We start from the raw sequence: 25,151 nt of genomic DNA, 5'->3' as shown, positions 1-25,151 counted from the left end.
TACTTAACAGCTCTAGAAATGTAAATTCAGAACTGCATTCACACATGATTTGCTGCAGATAGAACCCAACTGTTCAAAATCCCTGCTAACTCTAGTTCATTAAGTTCCACTAGAAATGGTGAATGTTTGATGTGTAACTTTAAGATTTCTGCTAATTATTGCAAATTAAACACAAGAATTGTGAGGCTGAGTCAGGCAGAAAACTCCATTTGTAAAAAAAGAAAAATTGAGCCAAATATATATGTATATCACAAAGTAGTTATTGATCTTACTCATCATTAAATTTGTGAAAAGTTAAAAAAAAAAGAATTCACTTCTACTAGTTTATGTCTCAAAGGATGACCTTCTTTGAGGGCTGCCTTGCTATACCTTTTGTCTACTGCATCAACCCAAAGGTAAATGTAATTTGATTTACTAAAAGCTTTTTATACTCTGGTTTCCCTTCAGATTGCATAAATCTTTTGCCTTTTACTAATGCTTTTAATTAATATTTTAGTGACTTTCCTCTTTGCTCATTACAATTAACTCTACAGGCTTCATGAAATGAAGTACTTATAGGGCTGAACAGGTATGGATTTCTGTGTGGATTAAAATCTCTACTTTATGTTTTCTGAAGTTAAACATTATTATGAAGATGTATGACCTTGTTTATAAAATATAGAGTATTGGAGAATCATAAGATCTTGGTTCTACTTCAAGTACTGTCACTACTTGACTTTAAAATCACAGTCTCTATAGGTCTATCTTAAGTAAAGAGGCTTTGAAATATTAGCCAACAAAAATATTTAATTTTGTATACAACTAAGGGATTATCATCATTAATTTACTGAAGATCTGAGTTGGTGCTAAGCATAAAGAATGATCCAGAGTAAAGATTCCAGTAGTTTGTTTCCAGATTTCTCACTATTTTTTGTGGACTCCATAATTTGCCTTCTGTATAGGAAAATCACAGGGATTTTCTTTACAGGTATGAGCAGAAAATTAATATATGTTTTATATTTTATATGCTCTGTAGAGGTTACTAGATGAGAGAAGTTATGAAAATACAAGTGATTATTTTTTTAAAAACCTAGAGAAGTTTAGCTGTCATTGCTTTGTGAATTTGGCCACCAGGGAACTTTGGCTTTTCTTGGAAAATAATATGTTAGCTTGGAAGAAGTGTGAAATCTCTGTAGGATGAGTTCTTTCAACTAGCCAGTTCACGGAGGTTATAGCTGGTACCATGGTGTAAAGAAAAAGAAATCTTTTCACAACAGTGACCAAGACAATTTGCTAAGCATACCAGCATTCCCCAAACAGGAAGTGGAGGTACAGTAAGGCATCCTTAAGACTTCCTTTGTGTGTTTTGGTCAGTATGAACTAACTCTGCTAGTGTGAACTAAGCAATATAAGGATGATTTACTGTGAGCTCCTTTTTTCCATCTCTATCACTCCTCTTTTCCCCACATTTTTTCTACTTTATTTTCTTTCTCTTAATCTTCATTTTCCCAGTTGAACATGATTTTCAAAAACTTAGTCTACACCTTCTTTCTCTTTTCCTCAAGGCCTCCCCTTCTCCAAGTGACTTGGGGACTATTGTGTCCCAAATGTTTGTTACATCTCAAAGACCCAGGAAAAGATAAATGATATATACTAGTGGTTCTCAACATGGGGTGATTCTGTCCCTTAAGGGGATATTCAGCAATGTCTGGAGACATTTTTAGTTGGTATGACTAGGGGGAGAGTGCTACTGTCATCTATGACTAGAGGTCAGGGGTGCTGTTAAATATCTTACAATGCATAGCACATCACCCCACAACACAGAATTGTCTGGCCCAATATGTCAATATTGCTGTTGTTGAGAAACCCTGGTATTGCACAAATATCAGTAGCTGAAGATGACTGAGATTTGGAGGCAACAATTTAGGGTGCTTAGTAGTTCAGATTTTCAAGGTGGTAAAAGGGTAGCCATCAGCATCAGATTGTCTGGTCTTGCATTTCTAGTTCCAGCAGTTTCCTCATCTGGAAAAAGGGACTAATAAAGTATCCATCTTGGCAAACCATAAGCTCCTTGGAGCAAAGAACTGCAATGCTCAAATTAGAATTTAGTAGGGAGTACTAAGTATTTGTGGGTTATCTCATACAGTTCTTTTGAAACCCAAAGCAGAAAACATATATTAAGTAATGTGAAGCATAAAAAGGAGAAAAGCAGTCCCTGATAGCTAGGCTGGCACTATCACCCAGGATATGCTGACCAGCTGAACTAAACAACTTCACAGAACACCAACATCAGGTAAGGGTGTTCTATGACCACAATGGATCAAAACAAAAAGAAACCACTTGGCAAAACAAAAAGGAACATTGTCCCAAACACAAACAAAAGACTAAATCTCTCTCTCTTGCCTCCCACGAGGGACTACTTCTTTTTCACCAGTTGAAGCTGTAGGCCAAGTATGGTGACACACAACTATAATCCCAGGACTCTGGGAGGCTGAGGCAGGAGGAGCAAAAGTTTGAACTCATTTTGGGCAATTTAGCAATTTACCCAGACTGTTTCAAAATTTTAAAAAAGGCTGGGGATGTAGCTCGATGTCAAGGTTTTGGTGTAGCTCAGTGTCAAGGCTTTGGGTTCAATCCCCAGAATTAAGAAAAAAAGAAAAGAAAAGAAAAAAGCTATAGCCTTATTTGGTTCTCCTTTTGAATGTAAGAATCATTAAAATATCCATTCATAGAATTACTCCCACCTCCTGAGAGCATCTAGAGAGAAGCCCTGCTTCCTTGAACCCCAAATTACCTATGAAGCCCAAACTTAAATTCTTTCTAACACACTTCCTGAGATGTCCTGCTTTTCCCTTTGGTGGGCCTTTCTCCCTACAAGGAGAGATAATAAGTCCAATTTGTCCAGTTACAGGGGTATTTTTTTTTAAGTAGGAGAGAATGCTAGGGATTGAACTCAGGGACTCCAGTATGTTACGTAAGTGCTCTACCACTGAGCGATATCTCCTACAAGAGGGTTTTGGGGGTTTTTTTGGCGGTACTGGGACTTGAACTCAGAGCCTGTGCACTGACCTACATCCCCAGACCTTTTTATTTTTGAGACTGGATCTCACAAAGTCGGTAAATTGCCCAGGCTGGGCTCGAATTTTGGATCCTCTTGCCTCAGCCTTCCACAGCGCTGGGATTACAGGCCTGTATTAGCCAGTCTACTTTAGCTAACAGAGGTATTCTTCCTTCTATCTGAAGGGCAATGGTAATAGAACTCTTTATATGGCAGCTACTACACCCTAAGGGGAATTGCATGATCTCTCCTTCCCTCCCAGTACTCAGGGCCGCTCTATTGATTTGTACTCCTTTTTATTTTGAGACAAGGTCACCCTAAATTACCCAGCCTGGCCTCGAACCTTCCCACCTCAGCCTCCCAAATAGCTGGGTTTGGGGTATGCCCCACCACGCTCAGCATCTTGCCAGGCAGTTTCTCTTCAGGTGACGACTTTTTTCCTCAGTCTTTCCTTGGAGAGACAGGGAGAAAATTTTTTGGTTTCCGACTTTCCAAATAGAAAACCAACTCGTTGAATTCTAAGGAAGTAAAATCCCTTTAGTGAGGTGTACTTCTTCGGCTCCTATCTAAATTCCTCAAATACAACACCCCAGGGCCATGTGGGAAACCCTCCTCACTTGTTCATATTACAGTCTTACCCACTACCCTGAGCCCGGAGTTGGAAGTGAATAACCTCAAATTCATTCTACCAACAGCCTAAAATAGCGCTTCACAAGCAATAGAGAATCTCACAAAGGCTGTGAAGCATGGTAAGACCACAAAAAAAGTCACAGACCGACAGACTTTTGGTCGCTCCAGCGAAGGCGCCCGCCTCTTCCAGGCGAACTACAAGTTCCATCATGCCTGGCGTAGCGGCATCACTTGGTAACTCGCGCCGTCCAAAGCAAGCAAATTTGGCTCTTGCGCGCGCCTGCGCCTCGGCGAATTCTGCGCAGGCGCACTTCCAAAGTTTGCGAGGAGGGCGGGGTGTCTTCCCCTTTCGCTGATGCAAGAACCTAGTGCGGTTCTTGGAAGTGTATCGGCAAGAGCAGCGGTGACGCCGGGGCCTGGGGCTGACCTGTCTCACTTCCCATCCTTGCTGAGCCCACTCGAGCTGCAGCCATGTCCGGGGACGAGGTAAGGGCCTGAGCTTAGCGCTAGGGCTAAGGACGGAGGCCGGAAGCCGAACCCACCCCCGTGTGGGAAAGTGGGCCTGCGGCCTAGAGGCCAGCCGCCGCCATGTGGGGAACCGGGCCTCGGCAGCCCGGAGTTGTAGAGTTGGCGAGGACTCCGGATCCGCAGATTTGGCCGCACTCGGTTCTCTCAAGGCATCGGCGCTGAGCCTGGCTTGCTCCTGTGGCAGGCGTTTCGGGAACAGAGAGCACACGTAGGGTCGCCCCCCGTGAAGGGGCTTGATGGCCAGGGGGTTCCTCCACTGAGTGAAATTGGGGTTGGCGACTCTGCATTCCTTTCTGGTGGACCCTGCTCAGCGCCTCGCCCCGCTGGATTCCGTGGATCCTTCGAGGAGCCTCCCTCGGCTTCGGCGAGCGTCCTGGTTAAAACTTTTGTAGGCTGGCTTTTCCGGGCAGGTATCACACCCTTGTTCTTCTCTTGAGCAGCAGCAGCAGTATTATCATTGTTATTATTATTATTATTATTATTATTACTACTGTTTTAAGACGAGGAGGTGAGGGAGTTAGGACCAAAGGAAAAGATCCTTCTCCCTAAAAAATAACCTTTCTGGAAAGTTTCCGGGCCGAGGTCCTTGGGCTTCCATTAACAGGGCTCACAGCGACATGAGCGGGAAGTCCGGGCTGCGGAGCTGACAGTCTTCCTGTCGTCGTGCTGGGATCGCAGCAAATTTCCTCAAATACTATCCCCCGCCCCCAACCTTTCTCTCCCACTTACCTTCTTCATGTAAAGTCGAACGACTTAAAAATTAAATTGATGGGGCAGGGGATTTAGCTCAGTGGTTCCAGCGCCTGCTTCGCAGGTGCAAGGACCCGAGTTCGACCCCCATACCAAAAAAAAAAAAAATTAAATTGATGTTAATTGCGCTCAGTGGGTGTTCCTTAACATTGAAGGTAGAGCTCACCCTACAACCCTCCAAAACACAGCTTTTAAAAAATTTATAATTCAGTTGGCCTCTAGGGCTCCGGAGAGGAGGAGTTCGAAGCTTTAGAGGGTTGGCTTTATGTGTAGGCCCTGAACGATGCTTAGAATTTTCTTAAGCAGTGGGAAGGTTTGATTTGTAGGGTCAGGAATGGTCGAGAAAAGCACGTACTGTAAGTGAGCTCACAAAGTGGAGTATTCTCTAGTTGGGCTTAAGGTAAGGAGTGAAAACCTGAAAAGTATTTTTTGGATAGTTCATAGAGGACTTTGAAGACTGAGTTAAGGAATTTGGAATGTATCCTGGAGGGGACTTTATTATCTTATTTAATTTTTCACAACAACCCTGTAAGATAGTTCTTGGTGCCCATTTTTCATAATGCCCACGATCAAATTCTAAGTGGCTGAACCAGTAGAATTCCAGATCTATTCAATATTGCCTCCATCTAGGTGAGTAGGAGGCTCTCCTATTAGCTTAGAGAAACAATCTGAAGGATGTAGAAGGTTCTTTCTCTGAGGTCATAGTAGATACTGTTCTAAATTTCTGTATTACAAAAGTTATGAGAGGCAGTGCTTCACACTTGTTTTATTTCTACTTATTTCCCAAACTTTTCGTAACTTTTAGCAAATACACTACAGTACTTATTGCAAGATTGTGGGGGTATTCTATATGGTTTCTATGGTAATGTGCTCAATGTAAAAGGGAGGTAAGAGACAACTGGAATGCAAGGTAGAAATTGTCTAGGTGCCACAGGAAGTAGAAATAAGGTCATCAGTAATGATGGGGGTTGCTAGAGGGATCATTTTTAGTAATGGGATCAGGTTTTGGAAGAAGTGGATTGTGAATACTGTACATGACTGAAGGATGAAAAGGATTTTGTCAAGAAGAGATAGAATCAGCATTCCAGCAGTGGACTTTGGAAGCCAGTAGTTTAGCATTGAGTAAATCTACCAGTACTTCATTTTATAGGTAGGAAAGTGGAGCCCAGGGAGGGCTGTAGTCATACAGCAAGTTAGTGGGCCTAGAACCCTGGCCTCTGGCTTCATTGTCAGGTGGATGTTACTGGTAGTGGGAGGTCTGAAGCATGGGGTGTAGGTTCTGGTTTCATGTAGTACTATTGACTAGATAAATATTCTTAAGCAAATCCCTTAACTTCTGGCTGCTTACAGACTTAAAAGGACCAAATGAAGACCTGTACTTGACAGTGATCTATAAACTTCTAGGGACTTCCCAGAGTGGAAGTTATTCTGACTGGTAGCTAAGATAGAGGTTTAAAGAGCCTACTATTTAAAAAGTAGTTTGCTTTTTCTTCATATTTCTTTTTTCTTTAAATGGCTTACTGATGTATAATTGACATAAAATAAACTGTACACTAAGGTATACTACCAGCCCACACATTTCTTTTTAAACCTGGCAGTTAAGCCAGAACTCTTCAAAACATGACCTTTTCTAATCCAGGGGAACTGTAATCTTTAAAAAGCAGTATCCTAGAAATTTGAGTGCTACTTGGTAAGGAAAAATAAATCCCCTAATCTTCAGGCATTCAGAATTTTTTAGACTTTTTAAATTTCTTTTTTTAAAGCACTGCCAATAGCTAAGATTTGCTTACTACTTGGTCTCACAAGGTGTCAGAACATCGGTTTTCAGAGTATAAGATGTTTTTGCAAAAGAAGCTTTAACCTCAAGAAAAAAAGAATGTTTCGGAGTAAAAATAGAATGTATGTTGTGTGAAATTTACAGAACACAGAAGAATGCAAAGAACAATCTCCCAGAATCCTATTGCCCAAAGATGAAAATGCTCTTAGTATTTTACCACTGAAAAGAACTTTAGATCAATGCCTTTCTTGCTTCTTTGTGGGTCTTAGAGAATGGCCTCCTGGGTGTGGGGTATGATGGTTGGAAGGAGGCAATTTGATGAATCACTTCAGGCTATTGACAGGGTAATTTTAGCAGGTATCCCTTTTCTTTGCCTTTTCCAATCCAATATAAGAAGTTGAAAATGGAAACTATGGGCTTTATTGTGGATTTTTTTAAAGAAAGCTCAGGTGGTTCTGTAACTTTCTATAGGTGCATCATCAGCAGTTATTTGCTTCTCAAATCCAAATTACACTCATAAACAAAACATTTGGGATGTAGTCATCTGATAATTTGAGTGTCAGATATGAAAGTCTTAAAAAGCCATGATTTTAGTTGAGACTGACATGGCCTTTTGCTTTATGGAGTTCCATTCTGAATACTGGTTTGGGATCCTTGGTTGCAGTATTTGTGAACTACTTTGCAGGGTTGTGGCAAATAAAATGAGGCAGAGTGTGTTAAATACTTAAGTGCAAGTATATATTAAGTTCCCAGAGATAGTAATTAAGAGAGACTTATTTCAGTATATAATTCCTGCATGTTTATTACCCTTCACAAGACTACAGTCTAACTTTACCTGTAGATTTCACTGGGTGTGGTGGCACATGCCTGTAATCCCAGCACTGAGACTGAGGCAGAAGGATTGCCTTAAATTTGAGGCCAGCCTACATTGTGAGTTCAAGACCAACCTGAACTAAACAGCAAGCCCTTGTCCCCAAAACAATAAATAACTAAGTTTACCTGTAGGTTCAAATAAGACTGTTTTTCAGGGGTAAGAAGGTAACTGTGAGGCTGTCCTCTGATGGTTTCAGGGTCTCCCTTCTTTGGTCTGTCTTGCTGAATAATAATAGTTAAAAGGTAGTTAATATTCCAGGGAACGCGATGCTTGAAAAAATGGAATAAACGGATGGTAAGGCCTGCCAGAACCAAATTTAAAGTGCCTGGAGTGCTGTCCTGTTGCCAAGTCTTTCTCTTTCAAGAATGAGGATGAACTGTAGCGACCTCCCTAGAACAGACTGCAGTATTCCATGTAGAGGGCAACCTAAGGCTCAAGTATGTCAGCAGCAATGTGTGTATGTGGGGGTCCTCTTTCTGCCTGGCTCTTCTGTGGAAAGGGATGCTTCTTTGTTTCCCAGTTAATGTTCTCCAGACTGACTGCATTTCAGAATTATTCATTTACACAACTAGATACTTATTAAGGTAGGACAGAATAACTTTGAAATGAGGCTGTATAAGAATTTCTAGGGGCTGGAAATTAGCTCAGTGGTTCTGCCGCCTGCCTCGCAAGCGCAAGGTCCTGAGTTCGATCCCCAGTACCCCCCCCCAAAATATTTCCAGAATGCCATGCAGATACTTCTTTCCTGGGTGAGGATACTAACTACCTTACCTTATTCCATTTCTATACTTTTGTTTCAGTTTAGCTTAGTTTCCTTAATGTACTTGGAACGTAAATAAATATTGTTATAATGAATTTTTTTTGAGAGTTTCATGATATGGCTGGGGAAATCAAATACCATACTTTATTTTATTTTTTTTCAAATACCATACTTTATGAACTGTAAATATTTATATAAATTATAATTGCAAGTGTTTATTTACTAATTTTATCCTTTAACCTTGTTGGGTTTGGTTTTAGTAATCTTTATTTTACAATTTTAAAGATGAGGCACAGGATAATACAGGTATGAGCTAAGGGCTCCAGACCTGTCTTTTTTTTTTTTTGGTTTTTTGAGACCAGGTCTTGCTATGTAGTTCAGGCTGGCCTTGAACTCACTATGCAGCCCAAACCAGGCTGGTTTGGACTAGTCCTTTTAATTACTACACAGCTCACAGCAAATCAGTGGGCAAAATGCTAAATTTAAGCCAGGTAAAATGTGGGCAAAGATTGTTAAGAAGCTCAGGAATAAAATATTTGGGATCTGAATCCAATTCTGTTTGACTTAAAGAGGATTCTGTTGGGCTGGGGAGTTAGCTCAGTGGTTCCAGCGCCTGCCTCGCAAGCTCAAGGTCCTGAGTTCGATCCCCGGTACCAAAAACAACAACAACAAAAAAGAGGACTCTGGCGTGGTGGCACATGCCTGTAGTCCCAGCACTGGGAAGGCTGAGGCAGAAGGATCATTGAGTTCAAGGCCAGACATGGTGAGTTTAAAACCAGCCTAACTACATAGTGAGACCCTGCTCAAAAAACAAAAAGACTTTACTTTCTGCTCTATCAAGTGCCTGCCTGGTAAGTTTGAACTATTATGTCTAAAATATCTGTATTTTTTTCAAGTGGTCATTGCAAAAGTCTACAATTAGAAAAAAAAAATTTATTCTGTTGTGGACATTTAGATAAAATAATCTGAGAACTTTTCACATTCCACAATCAAAAAACAGTGAAAGTTTCTGTAGAAGTTTTTCTTAATCAGAGATTTACTGTATGAAAGGATTTCCTTAAAGGTTAAGGTTTGTCTGAACTTCAGAATAAAATTTTTAAAATATGAGATCAAGTAACAAGTCTCCTTGTGGCATCCCTGTTTTTTTACCAAACTTGAATAAAATGTTCATAACCTGCCTTGGCATTTGCCATCCAAATGAGCTGTAACAGATTGTTGCTGAGGTTCTGTACTTCCCTGAATTCCATGTTTCATTCAGAATGTCCAAATTTGCTTATGAAACTAAAAGTGACGCTGTATCTTATTGTACCTTACTCATTCTGACATTCCCCTATCATGCCTCATATTTAGTAACATAAGGAAGGTTGATGGACAATTTTTTACTTTTGTAAAATTCTTACTCGTTTTTTAATGCATCAAATACTCTTTAAAAGAGTCTGCCTTAAGGTAAAGCATCTTTGGAATATGAGGATTATTAAGAACAATCATTTGGTCTCTTTTTCTTTCTTACTGTCTTAAATAGATGATTTTTGATCCTACTATGAGCAAGAAGAAAAAGAAGAAGAAGAAGCCCTTTATGTTAGATGAGGAAGGGGATGCCCAGACAGAAGAAACCCAGCCCTCAGAAACAAAAGAAGTGGAACCAGAACCAACTGAAGACAAAGATGTGGAAGCTGATGAAGAGGACAGTAAGAAGAAAGGCAAGTAGTTAATGTCAGAGTCACTATTATCCCAGGAGTCTTGGTTCCTTCACTGGTTTAGATTCTGTGCATGCAGGGACCTTTCAGCCTGTTGAGGCTGTTCTAGTGAAGTGGAGGCCATCAGCAGTCTGTATGCACTGGACCTTGCCAGATTTCTGATAGGTTTGTTGTGGGAAAATTCCCACTGAATTCACAAGTTGCAGGCATGACAAAACCTCATCATTTCAGGGCTGATTTTCCAGTCTAACCTGTCAGGTCTCTTCTGCTCTCTTTGAGAGTAGGCAGAAAGAAATAGGACCAAGATAGGCAAGTTTTTTAGTTTTTGTTTTGAGGGGGTGTTGAGGGTTGGGTTGTTTTAGCAATTCTGAAAATGTGTATGAAAGATTAATATAATATCCTAAAATGTTTGGGATTAGGCCACAGCTTTTTCACTTGTGTTACTGCTGCTCTGACATAAGCACAATTTGACTATAGGAAATAAATGATTCTGAACATAATTCATATTGAATATAAGACTGTTGGGATAGAACTAGATTCATTGAGCAAATAACCATGTTAATTTTTTGTACATTTTTGAAGCAAACTTGGAAATCATTTCATTTGTAATAAGATAAAATGAACCAGGTGTGGTGGCACATGCCTGTAATCCTAGCTATCCTGGAGGCTGAGACAAGAGGATAGCAAGTTCAAGGCTATCTTGGGCAACTTAGCCATATACTGCCTCAAACCAAAATTTAAAAAGGGCTGAGGAGCCGAATGTGGTGATGCACACCTGTAATCCTAGCACTAGGGAGGCTGAGGCAGGAGGATCACCATGTGTTCGAGGCCACCCTTGGCTACATAACTAGTTTAAGGCCAACCTGGACTACATAGCAAGACCCTGGCTCCAAAAAAATGAATAAAAAATACAAAGGGTTGAGGATGTTGCTCAGTGGTAGAGCACTTACCTAGTGTGAATGGTCAATCCCAAGCACCACAAAAAAGGAAGAAAAAGGATAAAGTGAATTCATAAAAAGCTCCTTGAGAAACTTTGTAGCAGAGGGATCCTAAAGTATTCTTAGTGTACAACATAGCAGAGCGAATAAAAGTTAGTGAACAGGGCAGGGAATTTAGCTCAGTGGTTCTGCTGCCTGCCTCACAAGCACAAGGATACGAGTTCAATCCCTGGTACCAAAAAAAACCCAAAAAAGTTAGTGAACAGAACCCATTATTACTTATTCATGATAGATTCTGATTGTCACACATAGGTATGATCAAAATATACGGTGAATGTTAAAACACTTTAAAATTAATACAGTAAAACTCATTGCCATTATTTCCCCTCACTTTGAACACATTTATCCCATTGTTCTTGCCACTTGCTGAAGCAGTTCTGGAAAATCTTCTTTATAAGGTATGATCAAAAATATGGTGAATGTTGCTGCTGAGTGATATGCAGCTGAAATGAAGACTTGTAAAAACATCACATGCATCCTCATCCACCTTATTAACCAGATCTGGCACCACGCAACTTCTGGTTCTTTCCTAAAGTCAAAATGGCCATGAAAGTAAACATCTTGAATCTATTTGGGACACTGAGGCAGTCACAACAACACAACTAAACACACACATGAAAGAGACTTCCAGAACTGCTTCAGAAAATGATAAGAACAATGAGATAAGGGTGTTCAAAGTGAGAGGGAGTATTTTGAGGGGGGTTAATGGTGCTGTGTCTTTTACTATAATTTAAAAAAAGCATTCACTGTATTTTTCAATCACACCAAATACTTTGCAGCTTTATTTTAATGAATGTGAAATAATTTACATGATGATTGATTCAGTAAAATATTGAGCCTGGCACCAGGATTTAGTTGAACAAGGCTTATCCAGTTAGTATCTAGAAGGGAAATGGACAGGCAAGGTAGTAGCAATTGGGGTCATCAGGACATAATATGAGCATCTCACTCAAGTTACAACCTTGGTTCATGAATTTAATTCTTTCCATGATTCTGGTTGCAAAGAACCGAATCAAATTTCCCCATAAGGTCAACATTGAACCTAACCATTAAATTTGATTTAGTTCTTGTCCAGTTCGGTTTGTGACCAGAATTGTGGAAAGGATTAAGTTTGTGAACAGAGGTACCACTGTATAAGCTTATAGAAGGCTTCTTTGTGAAAGTACTTCTAAGAACTGTGAGATGGAGGTTAGGAGTTATGAGATAAGGTCTATGGGGAGGCTTGGATGTGAGACACTACATGCACATTGCACTAGGAATTAGTTCAGTACAAAAGTAGTTCAGGGATTGAGGTCTGGGGGTTGGAAGGCAGTGGTAGGCAGAAGTGAAGATAAAGCTGAGGAGTCGTGGAAATTGTATTAAAGCTCTTTGTCTTGGAAACAGTGAGAAATGACAGGGTCAGATTACTAAATATTCTCAACATGGTCCTCTAACCGGATTTTTCTAGAAAGCTTTGAGTTGATCTGTCAGTGTTTTTCAGATCTGTAACCTTTGAGATGTAGAAGGACTACTATACTAATAAACACCTTATCTCCCTTTTCTGGTGGCTTAATAACTCACATAATTTGATTCTTTACTTTCTGCTAGATGTTAATAACTGATAATACTTAATTTGTCTTTTTAGATGCTTCTGATGATCTAGATGACTTGAATTTCTTTAATCAAAAGAAAAAGAAGAAAAAAACAAAAAAGATATTTGATATTGATGAAGCTGAAGAGGGTATAAAGGTAGTATTGCTTTCTTGTTGAAGGTAAAATTTGACCTCTTAAAATGTTGCAAATGGCTGTCTCCACCTTTGTCTCATATCTTAGTACTTTTGCTTTTGTTAAGCATTTAAATCACCACTATTAAGGTCATTTTCTTGGGTGTATATCTGACTAGTTATCTGGAAAGTTATAATTTAAGGAATGTAAATTTAAGTCTTACGTATTTTATTGTTTGCTACTAAGATGATCACAAAATGCTCATTGTCCTTAACCATACTGAGATTGTTTGAGGAGAGAGAGTTCTGTAAATGAGACATCTTGTGTAACAGCGGTAGACTTTTGGAAGCATCAAAGAATGAACCCCACCCAGCCTGTGGTAGTTGGTAGCCGATGACAGAGTAGCCAGTAGGCAAACCAGAACACTTGGACTAGTTCGGTGGAGTTCTCTGATGTTGTAGGGACTTGAGACCCTGTGATTATCTTGCTACTGCATTGATTTCCAAAATAAATATTTCAAAATTCTTTTGAACAAGAAGTAAATAATATGGGTGGATAGGTGAATGGGAGGGAAGGAAGAAGGAACTAAAAGTTTTCTTCCCTTCCTGACAGCTACCATTTTAAATACCCTGTGTAGGAATCACTTTAGTAGAGCCCATGTATCTTTAAAACCTAGCATATAGCAGGGGTGTGTGTGTGTGTGTGTGTGTGTCTGCACGTGCATGCTTATGTGTGTGCACGTTAGCTGTTCAGAGAAAGAACAGGGACATACAGCAAGCATCCCATGTTACAACTCCTCCAATTTTTCTTTGGTAAATACTTTATTGCTCAAACCCATATATAGCAGTAAATTTATACATTGTGTTTTGGAAACAATATCATGATTTTGATAAAGGTTAATTCTACAAATGCATATGGGTGATTATAGGAAGTTAGGGATTGTGTACTAATTGGTAAGGTAATGATTAAGATTTTTCCTGTTTTTAGAGATGTTTTAGTTCAGGGATAATATAGAATCCTTTAGAACAAAATGATTTTACCTGTTCTCTCCCTATTTGGGTATTCTCTTCTGTTATTGTAGAGAAATTCAGAAAGTAGAAGTGCTTAGAACCAGCAGGGTTTAAAAATCTTGGATAACAAAGTGACACATCAGAAATATGTCATGGGAATTAACAAGGATTTGTTGGTTGATTCTCCCAGTAGCTTTTGTCCTGAAGAATCACTGATAAGTTCCATTTTTATTAAGTGTATGGATGCTTTTTTTGTCTGCTGCTGAAGTCGTAGTATAAGAGGATATTATTACAAGTATCTCGGTCATAGGCAAGGCAAGGGCATCACCTGAAGTGTTTGAAGGTCTTGGATTACTCTCCATCTGGATTTTCTGACCATTGCAAGGCTTTTGAACCACCTTGAAAAATACTTTTTGCTATTGTCTGCCTTTCTCTGTGTTTTGGTCTCAGTTTGGATCTAGGTCTTTACTGGGATAAAATAGATAAACAGTGTAGGAGTAGGAGCTAGCTGATGTGTGCCAATTTGTGTTCAGCATTGGTAAGTTTCTCTTTTTCTAACTCGTTTCAGAGAACAAGTCAGTATGTTTTCTTTTTTGTATGGTATCTCACTAATACCATGGGCTGATTAGTGTGGCACCAAGACTGCACAGATGGATTTGGGATCCCAAATTTGAGTTTGATTTACTCCTATCTATTCCATCTTTTTTGCTGGTAACATTTCTGAAATTACTCTAGCCATTGTCAGAGTAGTTTCGGATGTAGGCACACAAAATATAGATATCACTTGTTCGTAATATTGACAGTATACGTGGGACAGGGATCTGGGTAAGCTAGCTAATGAGAAGAGGGAGAAATTAGGCTCTTCTAGGGTGTTTGTGACTTATCTGTAGGCCTTTATGTGCCGTTTACATCCATGTCTATAGCAACTAATCTTGGGGTCAGGTAGACCATGTCTGTATCCATTCATGTGACCCAAATTCCCCATGGACTCTGCCTTCAACTCTTTCATGATATCATCCAGTAAAATGATGCTCAGAGATCTCTCCACAATCTGCCAAATCTAGGTAGTATAATAAAAAAAAAAAAATATTTGGTCTTTGCTCTGGTTTCTTGCACACAGCTCCCAAAATCCTTGTAATCTTCCAAGTAACAAGTGACTTTTGTATACTAAGAAGCTTTGGGATTGGGAGGCCCTTGATAGCTTCAAGATGGGGTTGGTCACCAGAAATACCAAGCCATGATTAGAGGTTGGAACTTTCTATGACCCTTGCCACCTTGGGGGATGAAAGTTCGGGGGATTGAGTTCAGTTGCTAGTGGCCAGTGATTTCATTGGTCATACCTTTGTAAATGAAACCCCGAAGTGATGGAGTTCAGACAGCGTCCAGGTTGGTGATCTCATTGAGATGCTGAGATGGTGGTGCACCTAGAGACACAGCTGCCTTCCTCAACACACTCCCACCTCCTCACCCTCCATACCTTATTGTGTGCATCTCTTTCTGGCTGTCCCTGGGTTCCCTGAGTCATTTTGGCAAATTGTTGATTTGGGGGATGAGACTGAAGTTATGGCCAAGACAGACAAAAATGTGGGTAACTTTGAGATCTGGTACTTGATACTGACATCTGAAGCGAGAGCCCTTAAACTATGAAACTGAGCCTTTATATAGTCTGACAATTCTAGGTAGTGTCAGAATTGAATTGGAGAACCTCTAGTTGTTATTGGAGAATTGGAGAATGCTGTAGAAAACACCTCATACATGGTGTCAGTAGAAGAAATCCCTCCCCTTGACTTTATCATATTTACTTAGAAACTTGTTTAAGAATCTTTTAAAGTTTCCTCAAGTGATGCTGATAGTAGTCTGGTTTGGAAAGATGGATAATAATTATAAGATCCCAAGCTTGAAGAATAACAAGGGTTAAAATAGGGGGAACAGTCCTACAAAAGTATCTGGAGATTTCACAATTTAAATGGCAGAATGTCAACTATTTTGGCTCACTTATAAGAGGCATTTTTTTATCTGTAACTTTAACTTTGAATATTTGGGTCCCGTCCCCCCCCACCAAATAATGTGAGCCCATGCCATTTTAAAAAACTAGTCCCAGTATCAAAATGCTGAGAATTATCTCGATTTCTTAGGATCTTAAGATTGAAAGTGATATCCAAGAGCCAGCTGAACCAGAGGATGACCTTGATATTATGCTTGGCAATAAAAAGAAGAAAAAGAAGAATGTCAAGTTCCCAGATGAGGATGAAATACTAGAAAAAGAAGAAGGTAGTACTGGGGACTCAGCATCTTGTTCCTAGGTTACTTAACCCTTGATTGGGGTTGGAGGTCTTTTTAAAAAAATTTTTTCTGCTGGGCAGGTAGCGCACACCTATAATCCCAGCACTTGGGAGGCAGAGGCAGGAGGATCGCTTCCAGTTAGAGGCTAGCCTGTGCCACATAATGAGTTCAGAGCCAGCCTGAATTACAAAGAGAGACCCTGTATCTTTTTTTTTTTCTTTCTGCTCCTTTTCTCTACAGTGTGACAAAAAAATATGAAAATATAACTCTTAACTTGATAATGGTAGTCAAAAGTTTAATGTCTAAAAATTTGTGAGTACTGTTTTAATAGTTTATAAATGCTGTTAGGACTTTAGAAAACTTTAGGCAATAGCAGATGGCCCTTTTTTTGGAGACAGGGTCTTGCTATGTAGTTGTGGCTGCCCTTGAACTCACTATGTAGCCCAGGTTGGCCTTGAACTCAGGGCAATCCTCCTGCCTCAGCCCTCCTCAGCCTCCCAAGTCCTGGGATTATAGGCATACATCACCACGCCCAGCCTAACAGGTGAGCTTTTTTTTTTTTTTTTTGGTACTGGGGATTGAACTCGGGTCCTTGCGCTTGCACAGCAGGCGGCGAAAACACTGAGCTAAATCCCCGGCCCACAGATGAGCTTTTAAGGCTGTGGAAATTTCATAAGTGCTTCAAGATAGTACTCCTTCTAATTAAGATAATGCATTATTTTCAGGTATTAGAATTAATGTATTATTAAGATGAATCCATTATTTTATCTTGTGATTTTTAAATCAAGAAAGGTGTCAGAGCTGGCATGGTGACACAAGCCTGTAACTGTAATCCCAGGATTTAGGAGGTTGAGGCTACACAGCAAGTGTAAAGCCAGCCTGGATTACATAGGGAGACTCCATCTCAAAAGAATGAAAGAAAAAGAAACAAAACATTTTGGTGTGTTTGTGTGATCATGAATGTCACTATCAGGAATCTTTTTATGAAAGTCAGAACGTCTTTAAGGAAAACACGTTTGTGAGACTTGGGCCCTTTACATTCGAGGCTGTTGTGAATGCCATTGTGAAGAGGAAAACAAATTATCTGTAAAGCTTTCATATCTCTATACACCCATCCCATTACTGTACCAGGCCCCTCCCCTTATTCTTACAGTCTTTGTTATCTGTAGCTTTAGAAGATGAAGACAGCAAAAAAGATGATGGTATCTCATTCAGTAACCAGACAGGCCCTGCTTGGGCAGGCTCAGAGAGAGACTACACATATGAAGAGGTAAGATAAATTCTGTTGTGAGAATGCACCAAGCAGTTCACCAGGGCTCAAAGGAAAAGCAAGAGAAAATTTTCTCTAAATTTTAAGGGCTACTGAGATACAGATTGATGGTAAACCAGATGCAGAGGGGCCATGATAGTATGGCGTTTGTGTGCTTGTTTGGGCTTTCCTAAATCTTTTCCATGTATGATACACTTTCCATAAAAACAGTAGAATTAGTGGGGGCTCATTCATTAATTTAACTTTGAACAAAGAATCACTGAGCATCCATAATGAGCCAGATCCTGGTTGGTGATGAGTTCCTTCCTTCAAGCAGCTTCAGAACATGTAGTGATTCGTATGTACATTTAGTAAAAAATGAAATACAGTGCATTAAAGCAAAGTGACTCAAATGGGAATGTTATACTCCTGTTCTAAGAATGTGCTTGAATACAACTTTATCCCTATAGCTACTGAATCGAGTGTTCAACATCATGAGGGAAAAGAATCCAGATATGGTTGCTGGAGAAAAAAGAAAATTTGTCATGAAACCTCCACAGGTCGTCCGAGTAGGAACCAAGAAAACTTCTTTTGTCAACTTTACAGACATCTGTAAACTGTAAGTTGGTCAATGGAGACACCCTCCATTCTAAATACCAGATTCTCAATGGAGTTTTGGACTTTATTACAGTTAGAAAAAGAAAGTGCACAAGTATAGGGTTTAAGTTGAGGGAGGTCACACACAGTTCAGTTCTGTCAGTTCTTTCAGTTCATAGGTCGAGTTTATTTTGTCATGGTATCAAGAGATGAGAAAATCAGCTCATACTGACCTACAAGTGTGACTCCTACTTGCTTTCATTACTTACAGGCATTACTTAAAATATCTTAGGAATTTTTTTTGCTGATGACAATAGTAATATATGCTCATTAGAAAATAAATTCTATGGAAAATGAAAAATACAAAATCTACCATTAAGAGAAGCTGTTGTGCTGCCTTGAAATAAATACATATATATTTTCCATTTTAAAAAGATGAATAGTTTCTAATAGGAAATATATAGATTAGCATAATAAACGTCCAAATACCCATCACTTAAAGTTTGGTGTATATTTACCTTTTGACACATTTACTTCAGATCTCTTCTTTAAAGAGTTTTATAGTTAAGGGCACCTTTGTGTCTCTGAGCACTTTTTTTTTTTCTTCTCAAAGGATACTGTCCTCTAAAGTTAGTATTACTTTTGCCATGTTTTCATGTACTTACTCATGTATATATGTTTATGAATAGAAATACTGTTTATAAGCATTGAAATATAAATGTATCATATAGTATCAACCAGTTTAAATGAACTGTGCACTGAAATTCACTGAATAGCTGAGTATTCACAGATGGAAATAGTGAACAGGATGGTTGTTTCGAGTTTGGTTAGATTTCCATGAAAGATATAAAGCGTATGTATTTGACTTTCTTTTAGATTACATCGTCAGCCCAAACATCTCCTTGCATTTTTATTGGCAGAATTGGGTACAAGGTGAGAAACTGTTTGCATTTATATACAATAAGTAATAGTGGACATTTTCTAAGACCATCTCTTATTTTGACAAGGATATATAACATGCTCAGAAAAAACATTAACCTGAAAATGAGTAGAACAGGAACTGCTATGTTTATTAGAGTTTCCTATTAATAGGAACTTTTGGGTCTTGTTTTTTTTTTTTTGGCACCGGGAATGGAACTCAGGACCTTGTGCTTGCCAGACAGGCACTGGCACCACTGAGCTAAATCCCCAGCCCTCCTGGGTCTTTTTATGGTACAAATATTAAGATTTCAGAGAAATCCATTTTCTTAAGTCAGAATTTTTCTAAATTGATAAGAGGCCCTTGAAGAAATAGGTCTTTTAAGTTAATGAGCGGTATATAAGAAACCATTGAAACAAAGATCCAAGATTAAATAGCCACTTCCCCTGTCTTTAGGCTCACCTTTTTTAAGGCACTGAACCTGTCCATCTCCTGAATGGAAAGCCAGGATCTCATAGAGCCCAGGCTGAGGAGTTTGACTGCTATAAACAGGAAGCTAAATGTCCCTTTAAAAATATTAATATAGGCTTAGATCATAATGATAACACATCCTAAGTGCCTGTTATATGCTGGTCATTGTCTTAAGTGCTACTTTGGATATTAATCACAATCTTTGCAACTGTCCATGAAGTAGAACATATCGTCCTCAGATTTGGAAACAGGTTTAGTGAAGTTGTAGGTTACATGGCTAGTTAGTGGTACAGTCAATATACAAGGTTAAGTGTACCTGCCTCTGGAGCTTGAGCTCTTAAAGGGCTTAATTACATCTGCCTCACCAGCAGTACAAAGATAATTAAGGTGTTCTGCGCTTTTCCTATACTCTTAAAACTCAACAGTTGGAATTTGCTATATGTTTATGATGTTAAGAAGTATACTCAACCATAGTGGATATGTAAGCTCTGTTGGAGAATTGTAGTCTTTTTTCTTTTTTTGGTTTTGTTTTTTTTTTTTTTTTGGTACCAGGGATTGAACTCGGGACCTTTCGCTTTCGAGGCAGGCACTGGAACCACTGAGCTAAATCTCCGGGCCCTCTTTTTTTGGTTTTTGAAACAGGTTCTTACTGTGTAACTGAGGTTGTCCTTGAACTCACTATGTGACCCAGGTTGGCCTTGAAATCACAGCAATCGATCCTCCTGCACTCAGCCTCTTAAGTGCTGGGACTACAGGTGTGCACTACCATATCTAGCAAGAATTGTGGTCTTTAAACATAAATGTTCAAATCATTTAGCAGTGTTTTGTCTCCTTTTCAGAATAACTGAAATTTTTATGGAGGCAGGATAAGTGAACTTTAATCAATAGTGAACTTCAAGTGAACTTTAATCAGTAGGTTAAATATTTTATGGTTTTGAGAAAATTGCATTTCTTTTGACCATGAAAACAAAATTTCCTACATTGGAATCAAGGTAGCCTGGAGCTTAAGGATTACAGGCCACAGAGGATGATATTAAATCCTTGTAGTTAAAGGCAAGCCATAGAGGTTATAAATGTCAGTTTTGCAATAAAATACAGAAGAAATACAAGTTTAACTCTGCCTGAATTTCATTGTTTTATTTTATGATTTGTAATTTTTAGCAAATGATGTTTAGCACAGAATCTTGCTTTTTCAAGAGTGCTTGTCAGCTGGGCATGGTGGTACACGCTGTAATCCCAGCACTCGGGAGGCTGAGGCAGGAGGATTGCCAAGAGTTTAAGGCCACCATGGGCTACGTAGTGAGTTCAAGGAGACACGTATATCTTTTTAGCTTTTTCCTTTTGTATTTTTATACATATGGCTCCCTCACTTGATTTGCACATGATATGCATTTAATAAGTTTGTTTTCTTTTGTTGAGTATATTGGTTATCACACAGTTAATGAATCCGTTTGTTTTAGACTGAAAATTATGTCTGATTGTTGTCACAGGCAATATAATTGGTTGAAATTGGATTTAATGTTAAGAACTAGGGGTGTGTCATCGGGTTTAACAATTTAATAAAAATAAGCTGGGTTGGTAGTACAAATCTCTAATCACAGCACTGGGAAGCTGAGGCAGGGGAATTGAAAATTCAACCCCAGCTTGGGCAGTTTAGTAATTCAGTGAGACCCTGTATCAGAATAAAAAATGAAAAAAGACTTGGGGTATAGCTTAGTGCAGAAACCTCAGTCCCCAGTACTGCCAAAGACAGAGAGACAGACCAGATAGTATGGCAGACTGATCCTAGAACTTATCCTACACCATTAAATAAACTTTAAAATCATTAAATGTAAAGGTGCTGGAATTTTATTCCTTTAGGAAAAAATAATGGCAATATGTTTGTTTTCTTTCTTAGTGGTTCTATAGATGGTAATAACCAACTTGTAATTAAAGGAAGATTCCAACAGAAACAGATAGAAAATGTCTTAAGAAGATATATCAGTAAGTATATAATTTCATTACAGTACTCTGAAATGTTCTCAGGCTGCAGTGTTTTGGGGAAAGCTGTTTGCTTATGGGCCTGAAAAAGCAAGCCTTAAAAATGACTGGGGCAAATAATAGTGAAGAGAAAAGGGGGTATGGATTAGAGATGCAGGAAAGGGGCTTCCTGGAAGGCCCAGCTGATTGAACCTGCTGGTTGTTTCCGGGGCTGAAGACCAAGTCAGAGAAACCTGCCTGTGATTCAGGTGTGGCCTGGCCCCCTTTTATTATCTTTCTAATCACTTAAAATTGTCATTCTGTATTTGTTCCTACATAGGCAGACTAGTAAGTTCTCTGAGTGGCTCTCCTGTCAAGAGAACCAAGAATAGGTAACTAACAAGGCTTCCCTTCATCCTGGGGCATTTGGAGTCCTTTTTTTGAACTCATGTGTTAGTGCCTGTCTGCATTACAGCAGACAGCTTGTGTTTCCATACTCTTAGAATAGTTAAGTTTAGCTAAGCTTCCCTGTTCTGGGTGCCCAAGTAAACTGTCATGTGAGCCTGGATGCACAGAGTTCAGCAGAAGGCTGGGGATGTAGCTCAGTGGGACTGCAAGCAGAAGGTCCGGAGTTCAATTCCCGGTACCGAAAAAAAGCCAGATAGAGTTCAGCGGAGCTATATTTCAAAGGGTAGAAATCTCTGCCTTAGTGTGGCTACCAGGTAATGCTTTGTGTTGCTTTTTCTACAGAGGAATATGTCACTTGTCACACATGCCGATCACCGGACACAATTCTGCAGAAGGACACTCGGCTCTATTTCTTACAGTGTGAAACTTGTCATTCTCGATGCTCTGTTGCCAGTATCAAAACTGGCTTCCAGGCTGTCACAGGCAAGCGAGCACAGCTCCGTGCCAAAGCTAACTAATTTGCTAATCACCACTGATTTTGCAAAGCGTGTTCTGAGGAATTGGCTGGACAGGTTTACCATCAGAGTGGATATATCATTGTATTAAAAACAAGATAGAAAAGCTGCCAAGTTCTTTGGCGAGTGGTTGGTTGATCTGAAATCCTTGCCGATGCTCAAGCTGTTGACATACTTATTGCCTACTTTAACAACTGTCAGAGAAACAAGATGGGGTAAGGAGGTGCTTTTTTAAAATCGTTCATAGACTTCTGTAAAACACAAGATAAATTAAAGTTATTATAACAGTGATTCTTTCAATTTGGTTTGTCCTTCAGTTTTCTTTATTAAAGTGCTCAGTGAATTCAACAAGCAAGTTTGTGCCTGTGCTCTGGCAAGGTCACTGTATCTTTCTCCTGAAAAACTGGATTGGCAAGCACTTCAGTTAGGCAGCCACTTTTCCTTCTCACCTTCTCTTGAGATAACAAGGCTAACATAGACCTGGCTTCCCATGAAAGGGTAGTTGGAACATAAGATCTGGGACGAATGCCTGTTTTCACTATCCGTGGAATAACTAAGTAGATTTGATTTCTTTTTCTTACGTGAGGATTGTTGCTTCTACCTCTCCACCAGCCCACCAGTCCACATGAGAGAAATACAAGGTGCTAAGTACCCCTCTCAGAGTTTTCCTCCTTATTTGGCCTCTGTGTCTTGTAACTGGCACACTAGTTGGGTGACTTTTGGTGATGAAGTGGTATAGTGTGTGCAGTACACACAACTCTGAAAGTCTAAATGATGACACCAAAAGAAGCTTCTTTTTTCTCCAACCTTGTGTTTTGGGTTGAAAAGGCCCTACCACAAATGCTTTTCTATTTTCTGTACTAAAATAACTTTGAATGTGACTGAGAAACCAAGAGATGCTGTTGCTTGTGTGGTGTTTTGGTGCCTCCAGGTCTGTCTCCTACCTGATGACTTGGCTGGAAAGGTATTCTTTATTGGAACCCAGGGGAGAAGACTGTCTTGTGTGTCTGTGCTGTGATTTGCCTTGCTTGCACCTGTGTAGGATAAGGCATACACAGTGCTTTTCCCTTTCTTGGTGCCACACTGTTCATACTAAGTGGCCTAGCAGCAGTCACTCAGCCCTGAATGTCTTCTCCACATTGTTTTTAATGACTGTGACCTTTAATATAGGCCAGTGTTGTCAAGTACTTAGGCTGTGAAGTGGTAGAGGGAGCCTTCCCTCAACTGAATAGGTCTTCCTGAGAAGACCTCCATACTGGTTGAGTTACCACCACTGCCATGATGAGCTCAGATGCTGTTCATGACCATTTTCCTTATTTTATATCTACACCACAGGATTCCCAATTTTGAATAATACTGTGAATAAAGCAAGGATCAGTGCCTCTTGTGTAACTAGCACTCTGGTGCTTTTGTGTGTATGTTATGTGTGTTTTGTTTACTTCTGTACTTAGTAGGACTTCTTAGGGGAAGGCATGGGACTTTACAGTTTGGTGAAAGATTAGAAAGCAGTTATGTTGGCAATTTCAACTCCAGTTTCTAATTTCATGCGCAAAGCAAGACTCCCAGGAGTTACCCTGTCCCTTTATGGTATTTCAGTTAAGATACTGTTTGGTTAAAAATGAACTGTAGCTTGAAGATGAGGGTTGCTCTACATCCCACATAGTAACACCAACCTCTAACATCTCCACTGCCTGTCACCATCTGTGGCTTGCTATGAAGTGACAAAGTGTAAAGGCAGTTGAGTATTTCTGATTAAGAGCCATATTCTACCTGTGAGAAGAGAATTCAACTTCTCGTTTTCAGTTCAGTGTCTTAGGGGAAAAAAGCCAGGTGTAGGGGCACATGCTTGTAATCCCAGCATTCAGGAGGCTTAAGGCAGGATCACCAGTTTGAGGCCAGCCTGGGCTACAGTGATTACAAGGCCAGCCTGAACTGCAGACACCCTGTCTTAAAAAAAAAAAAGTATAGGGTCAGGGATTTAGCTCAGTGACACTGCACCTGCATTGCAAGCACAAGGTCTTGAGTTTCATTTCCAGTACCAAAAAAAAGTGTTGAGGACCATCCCTAATTATACAAAGCAAATAAAAGAGAAGTTCTATGGTAGAGAAAAGTAGAGGTAAACAAGTTTCATAACTGCCTAAGGAAAGTTTATTATGCTGATGTGCTGTTTCTTCAACAAATATATATTCACAGTTCTGCTCTTTAGAAAATACTGTTAAGTCCTTACTTTTCACCCCCAGTGGGGGCGGGGGTTCGCATCTGGCTCACTCTTCACACTTCAGGTCCCTGCCCACTGTATGCAATACATTGTTTCCCCTAGCACAGATTTTTACTTGTGTATCCCATGCTGAGAGAGAAGCAGTGCCTAGAAAGTTGTAGAAGTTGTGTAATTACTTAAATGAGTTTCTGAAGGAGTATGGAACATGCAGACAGCCACTTTTCCCTTCCTCTGCCAGACATCTCAGATACATATTCTGCAGAAAAAAATGGTTGGCTGGAAAGCCTGAAGGAATATACAGGGTGGTATTACAAGGCCGCTAAGCTGTACACGAGTTCCTCATCCAGTTCCTTTGCCGGTCAAATGCTGATTTCACATTTGAACAGAACATTGGATATAGTAATATGTTATTAGTTAGGTTTTGTAGTATATGATATTGTGTTTTAGGGGAGATGAAATACAGCCCTACCACCATATAGCCTTTTAGTGTCAAGACCATTATTTCCCCCAAGTTAGTGTATCTTTTATAAAAGTCAGTAACCATTGAGCTATACCTGACCCCTTTTAAACTTTGAAACGGTCTTGCCAAGCTGCCAAGGCCTCAGCTCTCCTGCCTCAGCCCATGTAGGCAGCATTACAGGCATGTGCCCAACACCTTGTTAAGCTAATTCTTGGTAATGCTGAGTGTGGGCTTTGAACATCTAGAAGGGCAACCCTCTCCTATCACCCTATGTTCTCATCTATAAAAAGAAAAATGACTTGTCTCT

The 25,151-nt window shown here is 39.7% G+C and overlaps 1 protein-coding gene across 1 annotated transcript; it reads left to right on the top strand.

Moving 5' to 3' along the window:
- Positions 1 to 3,974: 3,974 nt before the first annotated feature.
- Eif2s2 (eukaryotic translation initiation factor 2 subunit beta) lies at positions 3,975 to 22,457 on the top strand. The gene is made up of 9 exons (XM_004867922.3): positions 3,975 to 4,153; positions 9,879 to 10,056; positions 12,676 to 12,779; positions 15,901 to 16,036; positions 17,218 to 17,318; positions 17,768 to 17,916; positions 18,771 to 18,827; positions 21,182 to 21,267; positions 21,994 to 22,457. The coding sequence occupies exons 1-9, from the start codon at positions 4,139 to 4,141 to the stop codon at positions 22,167 to 22,169; spliced, it is 1,002 nt and encodes a 333-aa protein (XP_004867979.1). The 5' UTR covers positions 3,975 to 4,138; the 3' UTR covers positions 22,170 to 22,457.
- The last annotated feature ends 2,694 nt before the right edge of the window (positions 22,458 to 25,151 follow it).

Source organism: Heterocephalus glaber, unplaced genomic scaffold (assembly GCF_053883595.1).
Source record: "Heterocephalus glaber isolate CG9 unplaced genomic scaffold, H.glaber_assembly_v1.0 deba00001532, whole genome shotgun sequence".
NCBI lineage: Eukaryota > Metazoa > Chordata > Mammalia > Rodentia > Bathyergidae > Heterocephalus > Heterocephalus glaber.
The sequence above is the reverse complement of the archived record's forward strand: the minus strand, read 5'-3'. Positions and strand labels throughout refer to the sequence as shown.

Excerpts from the sequence above, each read along its gene's own strand:
- Eif2s2 (XM_004867922.3), top strand. Across the intron at positions 12,780-15,900 it reads AAGCTGAAGAGGGTATAAAG|GATCTTAAGATTGAAAGTGA; the intron begins GTAGTATTGCTT and ends TCGATTTCTTAG. Across the intron at positions 18,828-21,181 it reads TTGGCAGAATTGGGTACAAG|TGGTTCTATAGATGGTAATA; the intron begins GTGAGAAACTGT and ends TTTCTTTCTTAG.